The 16,044-nt window shown below is 40.6% G+C and overlaps 1 protein-coding gene and 1 pseudogene across 1 annotated transcript in view; one reads left to right on the top strand and one right to left on the bottom strand.

The window, feature by feature from the left end:
• ADGRV1 (adhesion G protein-coupled receptor V1) overlaps positions 1–3,041 on the bottom strand; it is a 697,985-nt gene extending 694,944 nt beyond the window's left edge. The window contains exon 1 of the mRNA XM_066381830.1: positions 2,896–3,041. Within this exon, the coding sequence (XP_066237927.1) occupies positions 2,896–2,917 (22 nt within the window). The 5' untranslated portion in view covers positions 2,918–3,041. The remainder of the gene's footprint in view (positions 1–2,895) is intronic.
• A 7,990-nt stretch (positions 3,042–11,031) lies between these two features.
• LOC136404258 (keratin, type I cytoskeletal 18 pseudogene) lies at positions 11,032–12,256 on the top strand (annotated as a pseudogene).
• Positions 12,257–16,044: the final 3,788 nt, after the last annotated feature.

Below are 16,044 nucleotides of genomic sequence, written 5' to 3'. Positions count from 1 at the left end.
GACTTGTCACAGGTCAGCAGGTAACACAGTCATTTATTCAATATACTGACCATTTTACTAAACTCTAGAGTTACTTGAGAAATACATAATACAGTCACTGTCCTCAGAGATTCTGTAACCTAATTGGGACAACACTAACATTTTCAATAACGGTAGGATAGCAATATAAAAAGGGCAGGAGGCAGCATCTGACTGAGTGACAATAAACCAAATGTGTAACGACCAAGTTAACCTGCAGACATACTTCTCACTTATTAGTGTAAAGGAAGGTACACATAACTAAAATCATAAATGGAAAAACAGAATATGTGACTTTAAGTAAGTCTCCTAACATTTTTAGGATTCAGTTTCCCAAATATAAAGGGGTTGGTCTAGTTTGGCTCCAAGACTCCTCCAATGGTTAAGGATTTCAACGTTGTGTTCACAGCCTATGAATTTCTGAACAATAAAGGATCAAACACTTAATCAAAGACAGAATATATTTTCTTTGTGCATCCCACCAGTTTCTTCACCTACAAATCAGGAGAATAGTATTTGATGATTAAATGTAAAGTTAGTCTATTTAGAGGACCCAGTAGAATTCTAGGCATAAAGTAGACATTCAATAAATGAGGCATACTATTATCATTTATCGTGGGAGCACAAACAAAAGAGGTTAGTCACAGCTGATTCTGCTGTGACCGCTCTCTTTCTTTGAGTAGCTGGGCTAGGACACCTCCAAGCAGAACGCAATTGGAAATACTTTTGCTTAACATTAGCCTATGCCTTCCTATGTTATTTGTGACCATTCTTTTTATTACCATAAAAGCATTTGTGTTTCAAATATATCTCATGTTATCATTTTTGACAATGAATGCAATTGGTATTCAATATAAGATCAATATATGGACAGCATAAAACTACAACTGTTATGAAAATATAATAAATATTAAGTGATACATCATTTCTGTGTCGGATATCAAGACTCAGTGTTGTTACATAAGTCACCTCCACCACATATGGATTTACATTTTAGTCTAAGATTACTTCTTAGCTTTCTTAGTTGTTTATAGGTAGTTTCAACTCTTAATCATCACATTCCGTATAGTGTAGATAATCAGAGCACTCAGGAAAAAAATTTTTTTTTAAATCCATGATCCAGCTCTTATTAACTGGGGAACTCAGGAAAAGGAGCTTAAATTTTCCATGCCTCAGAGTCATTATCTATAAGGTGAGCTAATACCATTTAATTTATAGTGGTGGTGTTTGTGTTAAATAAAATAATCTATATAAAGCACTTCTCGGAATTTGTTACATATCAGGCACTCAATATAGAATGATTACTAACATCACTCAACATGGAAATAAGAACATGGAGATAGGATTCAAACTTTTTTTTAGTGTATACATTTAAGTTACTTTTTAAAAACTATAATCTTGACGTATTTCTGGCTGAAGTAAGTTTTTTCAATCACTTAGTCTAGTCCTTTTACTTTATAAATAAACAAAGGACCAGAGGATAGGTATGTGTCCAAAGTCACTGTAAGTTAATGGCCGATCCATACATTTAATATATTTTATAATAATACAATTCAGAGAGTATTTGGCACTTCCCTGTAACCTAGAAAATTACCCAAAAATAAATAGCTAGTGTTCATTTGTATCATAACTAAAACATCTTTTTCTCCACCTTAAATGTCTGTTTTTGGGGGGGGGAGTTGGTTCTTTCTAGTTCTTTTGAGTAATTTAAGGTAGTAAGTTCAGCAAGAATATTTAAATAATACTATATTGGTTAAGGCCCACTTTTTAGCTTTATTCTAATTGTAAGTAATTATGTACCCTTAAACCTGATATCAGCAGTTTCTAAGAGTGTGCAGTTTATACACAAACACATTTACACATTTTTAAAGACTGTGGATTTTGTGAAATGTAAAGTTTATAAACAAAAGTTAAACATAAGTTAATATACCACATTAACATTGTTTTTTCCCAATGAATGCTGCGATAAGTGCTGTTTTAATTTTGTGTATTAACAAAACAAATTTATTATTGAGTTGATAAAACAAGTTACAGAAAGGTATGCACAATAAATGTATTTGGATTATTCTGTTATGCTTGATTATCCTTTTGAATTGAGTTTATCAGAACTGAATTGCTTAATAACAGTATATAGCTTGCTGGTGTACAATTCTATAACACATCCTCTGTACACTCTATTGTGTTTACCACCTCAATCAAGTCTCCCTCCATCGCCATTTATTTCCCCTTCAACTAACCCCAACCCCTTTCTTTCTTGTAATCACCATACTTACTGTTGTCTGTGTTTCCAAGTTTTTTCTTTTATGTTTTAGTTCTTTAAAAAATACCAATTTTAAAATAATTTAAAACATTAAAATGTGTACACACAACACACAAAGTTCCAGAATAATTCTAAACCCTCTGAAATCAATACATTTCATCGAAAGTACTTCCATGCAGAGATTATTTTGGAACATAAAACAAGTTTATCTCAACCTTCTCATTATTATTACCTATGGGGTGCCGCATTGGGTCGGTTATTTTCCAAGCCGACTTTTTAAGTAAAGCCAGGATTCGGGTTTCAATTAGCAGAAAGAGAAAAGAAACTTTTCCTCCGCTTATTCACTTCTCCCTTCTTCGAGATCAAGCAGCTCGGGAAGGGGCGGGGGGCAGAAACCGCACGCTCACCGCACAGCCGCAGCCGCAGGCAGGGTGGACGCGGGCAGTCCTGCCAGGTTAGCCGCAGCCCGCCGCGTCTGGAGCGCGCCTGCCTCCCGCGCCCTCTCCTCCCACCTCCAGCAACAGGTGCGGAGCAGCGATCCCGCCCGCCACGGACGCTTCGGCGCTCCCTTGAGGCACCGGGATCATCGCAGCACCTTCCCTTCTGTCAGAGCCTACCTGGCCCCGGGAACACCGACATCCGCGCGCGCCCTGCGGTCCCCGCTGGTCCTCCTTTCGCACACCCTCGCTCTTTCCCGCCCTCGCGTCCCCACGCTGCGCCAGGATTGCTTACTCTGCCGCTATCAGGTCAAGAAGGTGGCTCCATTCTCTCCCTTTTATCCCCCTCCCCCGCACCCCCCCCGCTCCCCCCCCCCTCTGTCTGCTCCAATAGAACTCGCGGGTCCCCGGGCTGCGCTCACCTGACCAGCGGAGCGGGGGTAGCTACCCAAGGCAGTGCGCCCTCGTCTGCACAGCGTGCAGCCAGGTCCGCGCTGCGGCGTCGGAAACACCCTGCCTTGACCATCCTTAATGGACTCTTCCAGCAGGCAGGCGCTTAAACTGACCTGAGTGCGGTCGGAAACTCACGAGTCTTGCCTCTGCCCGCGCATCTCCAGCGGAGTGTGCGGTGTGCGCTTTCTTACCGTGGGCTTTGACTAAACTTTCTAGTCTGTCCTAGTAGGTACAAGAAACCTCCTCATCTAAACAGTGGGGCACTTCGCCCTGTAAACAATACACAGTTTTCATTCTGGGGAGAAAACCCATTTACTGAGTCTTGCACATTTCTTTTTAACTTTGACTGAAGCACGCCTGAAATGTACATCCCATTAGAATGTGTACATAAATTGTTGAAATAGTAGAAGTGAGGGACCTACTCCTATATACGCTTATCTGGGTAACTTATCTGTCTCCTCGTTTATAAAATAGTATTGTTAATTCCTGCCTCATACTGCTATTAAAAGGAATGAGAAGTGTGTGGAGTGTAACTATTTACAGTGCATCTGGCATATGGTAAACCCTCAACAAATGTTGGCAATTAGTCCCAGGGTTAGACTATATCATCAACGACATGCAAATCCCCTCTACCCAGAGATTAAAACACATGCAGCATTCTAAGAAATTTTGAACCAGGAGAGAGGTTAAAGACTAACAATTAGCAGTCCAGTACCACCTCATCGCTGACTTTACATGGGAAAAAAATTAAAATAAGAGCTGATTAACTAGCTGAGTTAAAGGCAGAAGCAGGACTAGGTCCTAGGTCCCCTAATTGCAAATACAAGCATGTGTCACCCTTCCTAACACTAAGAATAACTAGATAGTTACTTTGAGCGGCAAACTGCTGTCCGGTTGTACTAATTTACTTTGGAGCAGTTGCTGAATGTCTTATCTTAGAGCTGTCAAAGGATTCTCTTACAGAAACTGTGGGAATGCAAGTGCTGTTCTTCAAGGGGTAAGAACAGGTAGCGAGAAGAGCCATCTCAATGATCAAGGAGATTGACCAGCTTTCCTGTGAGGCTCAGCTACAAAGATGGAACTCTACCTTGAAGCTGTAAATCCATGGGGCAGATTGAAAGAGTAAACACAGACACACTCAGCCGTATAACTGAAGTAGAAAAATTGAAACTTGAGACAATTTAAAGTCAAAATACTAAATTAGTTATTCATGTAGTGATAATGTGAAAGCAGGAAAAAATTCAAAAAATGATTTCTTACATTATTAATGTAAACATGCATTTACTTTGTTACTATTCCCCATGAATTTACAGCTTCTAGATTATTTAAAATGTCTTACTAAAATTTATATTCAATCCAGTTTTATTCCATTATTAAAATGCTTAAAGGTTTTTTTTGTGGCTCAATGTTACTTTAAATGTTAAGACCCTGATAAAGTGTGTCTATCAACAAATTATTCTGTCTTAATCATTGTTTCACCAAGACGGTCATTAAACACATTTCCTAGAACTGGACTTAACTTAGCATGTATTTTCACTCTATGTATGACATTGCCTGAGGCAGTGTGATGGGTGAAAATGAAACTTACACTCACTTTCTTCTCAAAGCTACCTCAAGGAACTGAGTCATTTATTAACAATTATTAGTGTTTAGGAAGCTGAAGGCACTGTGGGAAAAACAACAATTTCTAAAGCACAACTCTTAGTTCACTGAGCATACACTTTCTCTGCAGTAAAAGTTTAATGAACCAAAAAGTAGAATAAGCCAAGCAAAAAAAAAAAAAAAAAAAAAAAGCACTCCCAGAGAGTGCTAGAGATATACCAAGAGAATGCGATTATATGGAATGGTGAAGGCTTCTCCAAGGTGTTGTTGATCATTGTTCTGAAAAAAAAAAAAAAAAAAAACACAGCAAGCAGTTTAGGTGTTTTTTTGGGTTTTTGTTTTTTGTTTGTTTTTTGTGTGTGTGTGACAGCCAAAGAGAGAGAGACAGAGAGAGGGAGAGATAGGGACAGACAGACAGGAAGGGAGAGAAATGAGAAGCATCAATTCTTCGTTGCAGCACCTTAGTTGTTCATTTATTGTTTTTTCATATGTGCCTTGACTGGAGGGGGGGGGGAGTTGGGGCTATAGCAGAGCAAGTGACTCCTTGCTCAAGCTAGCAACCTTGGGCTCAAGCCAGCGACCATGGGGTTATGTCTACGATCCCACACTCAGCCCAGCGACCCCATGCTCAGGCTAGAAACCTCAGGGTTTCGAACCTAGGTCCGCTGAGTCCCAGTCCAATGTTCTATCCACTGCGCCACCTCCTGGTCAGGCTAGGTGGTATTTTTAGCCCAGGTATTTGACAATGTGATGCACTATAGATGCTATCAAACACTAAAAGTATTCAATGAATGTCCATCGCTTTTAAATCCAAATTCCTCACATGAACCAAAAGAACCACATGATTCTGTCTCTCTTTTCCTCTCCAGCTACCTCTAACAGTCTCTCTCTTTTTGTATTACTATCACAATGTATAATGCCAGTGGCCAGGACCAAGCAGGTCCACACTGGATTTGGGCGGATGGTAGAGAAACTGCGGAGCTGGAGAGCTTTGGGGCCATTACGTTTAATAAAGTCTCACAACAGCAGACAAGCACACAAGCGGGGGGAAACCACTTGTCAGGCAAAGAAACAGCAAGAATGGCACCTCACAGTGGCAGGCAGGCAATACGCCATCTGCAATCCCTCTGAGTGCAAGACTATGGAGTCTTACATAGGCTGTACACATGTGGTGCTACTACGAGCCCACACACCATCAGGCAAAGTGACTGCAGCCGGTAAACCAGTGAGCAAGCCTAACACAGCTGCCCCACACAATGATCTTCTTGCTTTGGCTCAAACACTCAGCCAAATCACTCCTGCCTCAGAACCATTGCACAAGTTTTGCCCTTTGTCTGGCATACTGTTCCCAGAGATGTTCATATGTTTGGGCCCTCTGCCATATCATATCATTTATTTGAATGGTAGCTCAACTACACCTTCCTCAGAGGTGTCTGCCACCTGCCCTTAATAACTTCCACGGGCACTGTTCCCCATTACCCTGTTTTATTTTCTTTATATCATTTATTCCTAATTGTAAAGAAAACAGCTGCGTTAGGATTGCTTGCTGGTTTACTGGCTGCAAGCACTCTGCCTGATAATACATGAGTATGTGGCAGTGCCATGTGTGCCTGGTCTGTGTGAGGCTGTGGGTGCTGTCCCTGGGGGGTGATTCTCCCCGACCACTCTCCCACCACCGGGAGGTGCGGTTTTCCTGCTCCCTTACCCTTCACTGTGAAAAAGCAGGTTTTCCTTTGTTTATTAGCTCTTTTCCTTTTTTGTTTATTCACGTGCCTGTCATTGCAAGCCTCCAATAAACAGGTTTGGCTCTGTGCTTTCCGGCTCACAGTTCTCTACTGTGTGCCTGAATTCAGTGAATCCCTTATTTTCTGATTTAGGGTTTTTATGCCCAGAAAAACAAAAGCTCCATGAGGGTAGGTTCTATGTCTCTCTCTTTCACAGCTCTATGGTGAGTAGCTTGAATGGGCTCTAGGACATATAGAAACTCAATATCTATGGAAGAAAGGAGTCAGGAGAGGGTGTACCTATATAATAAGTTCTGTGAGAAGGCTGGAAAGCTATCACATAGAAAGATGTACTTCATAATCCAATCCTAGAAAACATGACTGGGCCCATGTTAATACACAAATACTCCTAAATTGTAGACTTTTTAAACTCCCTCTGTCATTTACAGCTTAGAGAGACTATGTTCTTGAAGTTAGGAAAACAGAAGGTGGAGCATTACTGAGTATCTGTAGGTGGCAGGTGGCAGTGGCAGGTGCCACAGAGAGAGAAGGGTGCTGAAAGTTGGAAGTTTTGAAGTTGACCTAATTCCCAATTATTTTCAAAAGCAGCCCTGAGGGAATATAACCTCCTCTCTACAATAATCTTCATCAAATCAATTCAATAACTACATTTCACACAGGAAGGAGCTGTTTTCTTAAACCCTACAGGAAAAGTACTGATGTTATACAGTTCTTCTTCCTTCTCCAATTTAGTCTTGCATACTAAGTAAACCTTATAGCTATTCTCCAAAGATCTTTGTAGTTCCTTGAACAAAGTATTTATTTCTCATACTTGATATTCTGAGCTCAGATATCTAAGTTTAGGCATTGAGGAATTTCATAAAAGCAAGAAAACCAAGTTTGGTCAGTACCTACTTCCCTTCCTCTACAAAAAAGTAGAAGTAGGGTGTTACTTCAAGAGTGCCCACATCTGTCTGCCATAGGCTTCTGTTAGGGACTAGGTCCCAGACAGGGGGGAAAATTAAGATTTATCAGGAGCTTTCCACAGATTTGGACCGTTCATTCTCTCCCCACTCCTAAGTTTAGACCAGATCCACCTAGGCTACTAATCACCCAGCTCTGCACCCCTGCACACCTATATGGAGTAGAGTTCTCAATAGAGTTTAGTGTGTTTATCATCTTAATACTTCATAATGGAAAAGCAGAGCTTAAATCCAAGTTCCCAAAGAGCATGGCACATAGTCATAGCTCATCAAACATTTGTTGAACGAGTGAAGTGATTGGACAAATAAATGACAAGGAGGCCTCATTCTTATTCCCAGAATTAGAATCTGTGAGCCAAAGGAAATAATTTCCCACTACAAAAGGATCAGAGAATGCATCTAATAACAGTGAATACTTTAAGCTTGATAAATTGCTGCAGAGTCAGAAAATAAAAAACATCCTTGGGTTTTTGGGAAATAAACAGCCTAAAAAAATCTGGATAATTCCCTGAACAATCTCTCACACGGAGCTTTCCTTTGGTTTTACCACTCCTTTAAACACTCTACTGCAAACTGTTTTTTTATTTAACTGACTTCTTGCTTACTGTTATTTCAAATTCTACTGCTTCTAAGCTGCCTCTTCTTCAGATAGTACCATAATCCTGCTAGGTACAATGCATATTTTAAATGAGTACCTACTTAACCAGAAACATCACTCAACACTCAATATGAACATGGATAAAATGCGGTCTCTGCCCTCACACGCTCCGTATCAAGTAGGAGAAAGAAGATATAAATCGGCCCTGGCTAGTTGGCTCAGTGATAGAGCATCAGAGCAGTGTGTGGATGTCTCAAGTTCAATTCCCAGTCAGGGCACACAAGAGAAGCAACTATCTGCTTCTTCACCTCTCTCTTCTCCCTTCTCTCTCCCTTTCTCTCTTTCTCTCTCTCACTTGCTCTCTTTCTGTCCTGTAGCCATGGCTCAATTGGTTTGAGTGTATCAGCCCTGGGGACTAAGGATGGCTCCTTGGAGCCTCCACTTCAGGAGCTAAAAATAGTTTGGTTGTGAGCTTGGACCCAGATGGGCAGATCATTGGCCCCAGAAGGGGGTCACCAGGTGGATCGTGGTTGGTGTGCATGTGGGAATCTGTCTCTCTATCTTCTCTCCTCTCACTTAGAAAAGAAGGAAAAAAAAGAAAATATAAATCATGATAATCAGAAGTACAATGTGACCAGTGCCATCAGGAAGTATGAAGATGGTCAGAGAAGGGAGAGACGAGATTACTGAACTACATCAAAATGACTTTCCTCTTGGCTCTGATGGGTCTGCTACACCCACCCTGCTTTGGTTCCCAGGACTTGCTCTTATCTGTCTGACAAAATAACCAGGTGCTCCCAATTACCTCTGGACCCAAGTTAGTTATGTGGTGACTGATTCACACTCAACAGATGTCACCGCAACAATGAACTACTCAGAGATCAGATACAATGCTCCAAAGGGCAGAGGGGAGACAACAGCTCTGGTCGGCAGACAGAGGGACTGAAGCCCCGTCCCCGGCCTTACTCAGATATTTATTAGACACTACAAATAACTCAAGGGAGCAGACAAAAGCTTTCAGGAGGTGAAGTAAAGGACAAGGAACATGCTAACTCCTAATCTCTGTTCTGAGAACCTAAACATTTCTCTTACTGACTCTTGTCCCGCTGTTTTGCTGTTTCCAGCACAGAATCAGAGAGGCCCCTGGACTCTTGTCCGCTCAGGGCTTTCACCCTAGGGTACCTCACTGTCTCTCATCTTTTCCTAATTCTGCACACCTTCATAGTGTATTCCTCCATATCCCCCTTTTTTGTTTTAGTAAAGATTAACAGAGAGTAAGATGCTTCAGGGGCTGCAGTGGAAGGTGAAGAGCAAGCATAGAGAGAAACAGGTTTTTAGGGGTTACTAGAGTGCTTGTATTTTGCAAAACTTCTTCAGCACACCTGGTTAAATGTTTTAAAGTGCCATAAGTGATGTCAGGTGCTCCCTGAGTGCTTGGGGTCGAGTTAGGTGTCTTCCTCTTTTTTGGGTTCATTTATGGAGGTGGATTCACTATTAGCGTCTGGATTTCTGGAACTGGTTTGTTTTCTAGGGCCTGGTGCCAACTCATGATAAGGCTTTATGTTCCTCACAGGTATTCACTGTTGATGACAAAATTGCAACATAAACTTGCCCCCAGGTTAATAATTTAACTGAATTCTGTCACTCAGGGCCAGCTAATATATCACAGTACAACATCAGAGGCTTAGGTCATTGCTCAGCTGGTATAAAATGCCTCTTGGCTGCAGTAAGTCTAGAAGAGGAAATGTTCAAAAAATTAAGAGTAAAGAGATCCTTATACAATTGTTCTTGTTGGTGAGCCTCTCCTCCTGACTCCCTCTTTTTTGTTTGTGTAGTGGGGCTTAAGAAGGTTATTGGCTCTTTCTGTAGTACCTGTAATTTTGGGTGAATTTATCAAGCTTCTGAGCCCCCTAAGAATGTTCTAATGTTCCTTTTTGTTTTCCTTACAGGACAATCCTGTTTCTAAAGTCCTTCCTTTTTTTCCTTTTCTCACCTTGTCTATGTTCTTAGTTCCTTCTCTTTTTGTTTCTTCCCTCTACACAAACCTTCTACAACCTGCACAAATCTTCTGCATCTTACACAAACTTTCTGCAATTTATACAAACCTTCTGCAATTTTCATGAACTTTCTTATCTATTCAGAAATAACTAGCTTTCAGAATTTATTTACTTTCTTCCTTTTCTTTCAAAAGTACCTTCATACCTTATACCTTTTATCATTACAAACATACAATTTCTTTCTAATTAATCAGAATTCTCAATTTTCAAAAACCTTGACAACTAAGTCAGTAATAAGCAATTTTACATGATACTTTTATGAACATATTTCATGACCTTTAGAAAGTTTCTTTCATTGGCAAACAAACTCATATTTTAGAAGACACAACACAGATAACAGGAAACTTTTGTAAACCTAGACAAAACAAACATTTTTGTTAAGAACTTCATAAGACATTAATCAAATTTTAACTAGTAAAATATTAAATGCTTTTCTAGACCATCTGGATAAAAAAATTTGACATAACTTTATATTTTACAGCATTATTACTAATTGCAGAGAAGGCAAGACTCTTTATTTGTCCTGGGCAGCCTTCCAGGATGACTGAAAAGAAGGGAGGGAATGGGCTACTGAGCTGCTTGGATTTTAAAAGTGTCCCCCCCTTTTTTTTCTTTTTACATTGAGGTCCTGACATGACCCTTCCCATTTTTACAGCCTGCCTTGAGTTTAAAGGTACCCTGGACCCAAATCTAACATTCCAGCCTTTTGGTTTTTTGTTTACAAAGCAAGCTGTGATCAGAAATAGCCTAAGGGCCATAGTTTGCTGATTACTGCTCTATGCAGAAGCAAAAATTATTTTAGTTCTGAGGTTCTTTTTTGATACTGGTATCCTAAATTGATTAATTGACTCCACAAACATTTGAGTGTCAATGATACATGATGCTTTGCAGATATAAAGATGAATAAGAAAGCAGACAGCTATGGGTCCCTGGACTCTATTCAGTTGCCTAGACACCTGGCCCTGCTGGCTAGCAGCACAGCCAGCATCAATGCAGATGCTGGCAGCTTGGGCTCTTAAACTTATATGACCTACTCCACCAATATCCGAGGTAGCTGGTGGTCCAGGGGCCTGGCCACAGAGATGGCTGGGCATCTGGCTGGCATAGGGAGCACCCAAAGCAAGTGGGAGACTATGCAGTGTCTGAATGATCACCTCACCTTCTTCCTGGAGAAGGGGAGGAGCATGGAGGGGGATAATTAGTGACTTGAGAGAAAAATAGGGAACACCTAGAGAAGAATGGTTCCTAGGTCAGAGACAGAAACATTACTTCAAGACTATCCAGGACCTGAGAGCTCAGATATTTGCAAGTTCTTTGAACAATGCTTGCATCATTTTGCAGATTGACAGTGCCCATCATGCTGCTGATGACTTCAGTGTTAAGTATGAGACAGAGCTGGCCATGTACCAATCTGTGGAGAATGACATCAAGGGCTCTGAAAGGTCACCAATATCAAGAAGGAGCTACTCTTCATAAAGAAAAACCACAAGGAGGAAATAAATGGTCTCAAAACCAGATTAACAACTCTGGGTTGACTATGGAATTGGATGCCCCAAATCTCAGGACCTCAGCAAGATCATGACAGACAGGTGAACCCAGAAGAGGAGCTAGACTAGTACTGATCCCAGCAGATTGTGGAGAGCACTGCTGTGGTCACCTCACAGACTGCTGAGATAGAAGCCACTAAAATGATACTCACAGAGCTGAGATGTACAGTGCATTCCTTGCAGATTGACCTGGACTCAATGAGAAATATGAAGGCCAGATTAGAGAACAGCCTGAGGAAGGTGAAGACACTCCATGCCATGCAGATGGAACAGCTCAATGGGATCCTGCTGCATTTGGATTCAAAGCTGGTCCAAACCAGGGCAGAGTGACAGCATCAGGACCAAGAGAACAAGGCCATGCTATATATCAAGGTCAAGCTGGAGACTGAGATTGCCACCTACTACCCCCTTCTGGAAGAAGATAAGGCCTTTGATCTTAGTGACGCCCTAGACAACAGCAACTCCATGCGATCCATCCAAAAGACCACTGCCAGCAGGTTGTAGATGGCAAATGGTGTCTGAGGTCAACGACACCAGTTATAAGGTGTTCAGACAGCAAAAGAAGGGCATCATTTAAGGGAAAGGAGGCCAATAAAAAGTTCACAAATAATTGAAAAACAACAAAAAGATGAATAAGGATAAGTTTTCTGTCCTCAAGAAGCTTTCTGTAGCAGAATTTGCTGTCCTGTTCCACAAGGTCCCTCTATGTATTCAGAATCTAGCCATGCTTCTTTACAAGAAATCAGTAATATTCCATGTCTGAGGTCCTTATGTTTGTAATCTGCTATTTTTTTCTTCGGCCTAGTTCCTGATCAATATTTTCATCTGGCTAACTTCTTGCTTGTGATCTAAAATTCTGACCCTTAACAGACTTTCCTTGACTTTCCTCATTCTCACTCTCTTTGAAAACAAAAACAAAAAAGAAACCAAAAAAGCAGCTAACAGCTATTACCAAAGTAAGCACCAAATGGGATTTCTCATCCACCTGTTCTGTACTTTGTACAATATTAAATATCAAGGTCCTGAATAGGCCATTTTTGGCTCCCCTAGAACTGGTGATTTGGCCCAAGCCAGGACCAAAAAGATGACAAGTACCTGATGTCCAAAGAAAGTTTCCAATTATTGTGACCAGATTATGCCTCCAGGGCTTTTTAAAAAGTGAAAAGACAAAATAAGACTTTCCTCTATTCTCATGCCAGAGGAAAAGAAGAATCCGCCATGTGTAGTTAGAATATAGGAAGGAGGTTCTGGCTTTTCTCTCTCTCCCAGAATTGTGGTAGAGATTAAAGATCATAGTAGAGAGGAAGGAATGGCGACTCATTCCACTGTTGGATGTCTACTCAGGCCAGTAGTTTTGTTGTTCTGCCCTGGCCCTACCACTCAGAAGAAATAGAATTGGGAAAGAAAGATAGCAAAACAGAGAGAAAGTACAAGGAAGTAGACCCACTCTCACCTTTGTATAAGGATGTGTATGTCTCCTATAGACTGCGATGCCATGGCAGTTGCACTTTAGCAAAATCTTGCCAGTACTTGACCTGAGAGAATGCCTTATGCAGTGGGAAGGCACCAAGAACAAGAGGCTGTGTACTCCCAGCAGCAGCTGAAGGAAATGGTTAAGGAAAAAACACATTTCAAAGAATCACGCAATGGGGAGGACTCACAGAATTCACCAGAAATTACCCGTGTGCCTTTGACAAAGTCAGCACACCAGTCACATGGAGGATAACTAGTCTGTGCTCTCCAGAGACAAAGCCACAACTGTAAAGAAGGGCACTATGTTCATAAGCAAAGAGGTGTTTGTCCTTCTCCTATTCTCCCTGCCAGCTCAGTAGAATATTAGGCCTTGAGATGGAGGGGGTAGAAAAGAGAAGTATTCTAAAATCAAAATCACTATAAACACACACACATACACACACACACATACACACACACAATCTACACACTTCAACAACTAACCACGTCTCCTCCCCATTTTAGGCCCCAAATCATTGGGAGAAAGTTTTGACTATGATCCGAGATTACCATATATTGAAGCTATGGAAGCTTTCCATGAGTTTTGCTACCCAGTGGGGAAAGATGATTTGAAATAGAATATATAGGGAAGAGACTTGAAACAATAATACTGACTCATGTCCAAGTTTGGAGTTCATGTTTGAACCCCACTGAATGGAAACTCCTCAGTAAACCAGTCAGATTGGCATTCTGAAAGAGTGTACTGTGTATTTCAGTTGCCCAAACTTGAAAAGGACAAAAGGCTCAGTAATCAAATCGTAAATGTTGGGAAACATTCTTAGAAAATCACTAAGCCCAATAAATATTAAAAGATCTGAGTTTTATCATAAATAAACCAGTTTAATGTGTCTAACTCACTGTTTTATAAATTTATTTGGTCACCAAAACATTTCTTTCTATCTGATTTCCATTAATATTCTTCAAAATACACATTTGGGCTTGAGCAGGTGGTGGTGCAGTGGACAGAGCGTCAGACTGGGATGTGTAGGACCAGGTTTGAAACTACAATGTTGCCGGCTTGAGAGCAGGCTCATCTGGCTTGAGCACGGGCTCATCTGGCTTGAGCACAGTATCACTTGTTTGAGCGTGAGATCACAGACCTGTCGCCATGGTCGCTGGCTTGAGCCCAAAGGTCACTGGCTTGAAGCCCAAGGTTGCTGGCTTGAGCCTAAGGTGACTGGCTTGAGCAAGGGGTCACTTGCTCTGTTGTAGCCCTCCGGTCAAGGCACATATGAGAACACAATCAATAAACAACTAAGGTGCCACAACGAAGAATTTACATTTCTTATCTCCCTTCCTGTCTGTCTGTCCCTATCTGTCCCTTTCTCTGACTCTCTCTCTCTCTCTCTATCTCTGTCCAAAAAATAAAAATAAAAAAATACACATTTGGAAATTTTTTTTCTAAAGAAGGATGAAAGCCTGGTTGAGTATAAAATCAAAGTCAGATGAATGCTAATTGGACAGTTAATGGAAAGAATCTTGTTTCTTTAGGGTTTGAGATTCTTATGGTTGGGGCAGAACCTGCCTGTATTATTCTCGCCATGGCTGCAGGAGTTGTGCAGCTCTGGGCAATGCCACTCACGTGGAAATCTATGTGAGGAATGCCCTCTGGAGTTGTTCCCACTAATTGGAACCACATCAGAAAATATGCACTTTATGCAAGGTTTGAAAAGCTGGGAAAGATCTTGGAAAATGAAGAGGATTAAATCTGTCTGGGGTTATAAGGCTTATAATCAGAAAATAACAAAGTTGGAGGCCTGGAAGGACTGGAAAATTATCAGTACCATGGCTTCGGAAAGGCATGTTTTACTTCTTTCCTACTCTATACAAGACTTCCACAATCAAACTTCTGGAGTTGAAAAACAACTTGATACCAAAGCCCCAGAACAATTGACATATGGACAATTGTGTGAGGGAGGAGCCAGAACAAAGCAGAATGGCAAAGGTTCAAACACAGCTCCAGCTGGAGATGACTTCACATCGTCCTGAGGAAGGAATTAGGCACAAGGAGCTTTGCAAGCCCTGTACCCTGGGTCTTATCTAGGATTGTCTGTGGGCTATTGAGAGTAATCAATTTGTCATGATTGATCATGACTGTTTTGAAATCTCTAATCTGTTATGTCAGAACCTTCTCTGCAAATGATTTGTTTCATACATAAGTGAAGTATACAATGAGTAGTTAGTTCCTCCTTAATTTAAGTCTCAGATGTTTAACAAGGTAGCGGTCAACCCAGACAATCCTGTACAACAAAGGTTAAAGTGGCATTTTAGAATTTTAAACCAGAAAGGTGATGACAAAAGCCAACAAAGAAACAAAAAACACTATCAAAACCTTTTCATCTCTTGCTTTTTTAAATGTGAATTTAATATTTCTTTTTTGTACTTGGTTTTGTCTCTCTTTTCTAAATTTCTATGCTCTCAATATTTAATTTTAATTTTTCTAAAATTAGTAAATAAAAAGCAAAGAATGAACTAAGGAGGATGTTTACATTCTGCTGCAAATGTATTCTTAAGTTAAAAGTGCTTTTCCTCAGTAAGCCTATTTACATAACATGCTAAGACTTCGTAAGATCATTAGCACTGTTTCTATTTCTAAAGGTGTAGAAGGACAAAAATAAAAGCATTTTTCATGGTTAGGTCCAGATGATGCCACGCAATAGTGTGCAATAGACAGATTAAGCAAACTTAGACACATTTATTAATCTTTCACATTTCAGTTTCCTTGTTTGCAAAATAAAGATTCTTGTAATGCTGATTACACAAGATTATGTATGTATTGAATGAAATAGTGAAGTCTGGTACATGGTAGAATTTCAAAAATTAATAGAAAAACATTGAAAAAAGCAATGATTT

The sequence above is a fragment of the Saccopteryx leptura genome, chromosome 4, assembly GCF_036850995.1.
Source record: "Saccopteryx leptura isolate mSacLep1 chromosome 4, mSacLep1_pri_phased_curated, whole genome shotgun sequence".
In the NCBI taxonomy this organism is placed as follows: Eukaryota; Metazoa; Chordata; class Mammalia; order Chiroptera; family Emballonuridae; genus Saccopteryx; species Saccopteryx leptura.
This window is presented reverse-complemented; position numbering and strand designations above follow the sequence as displayed.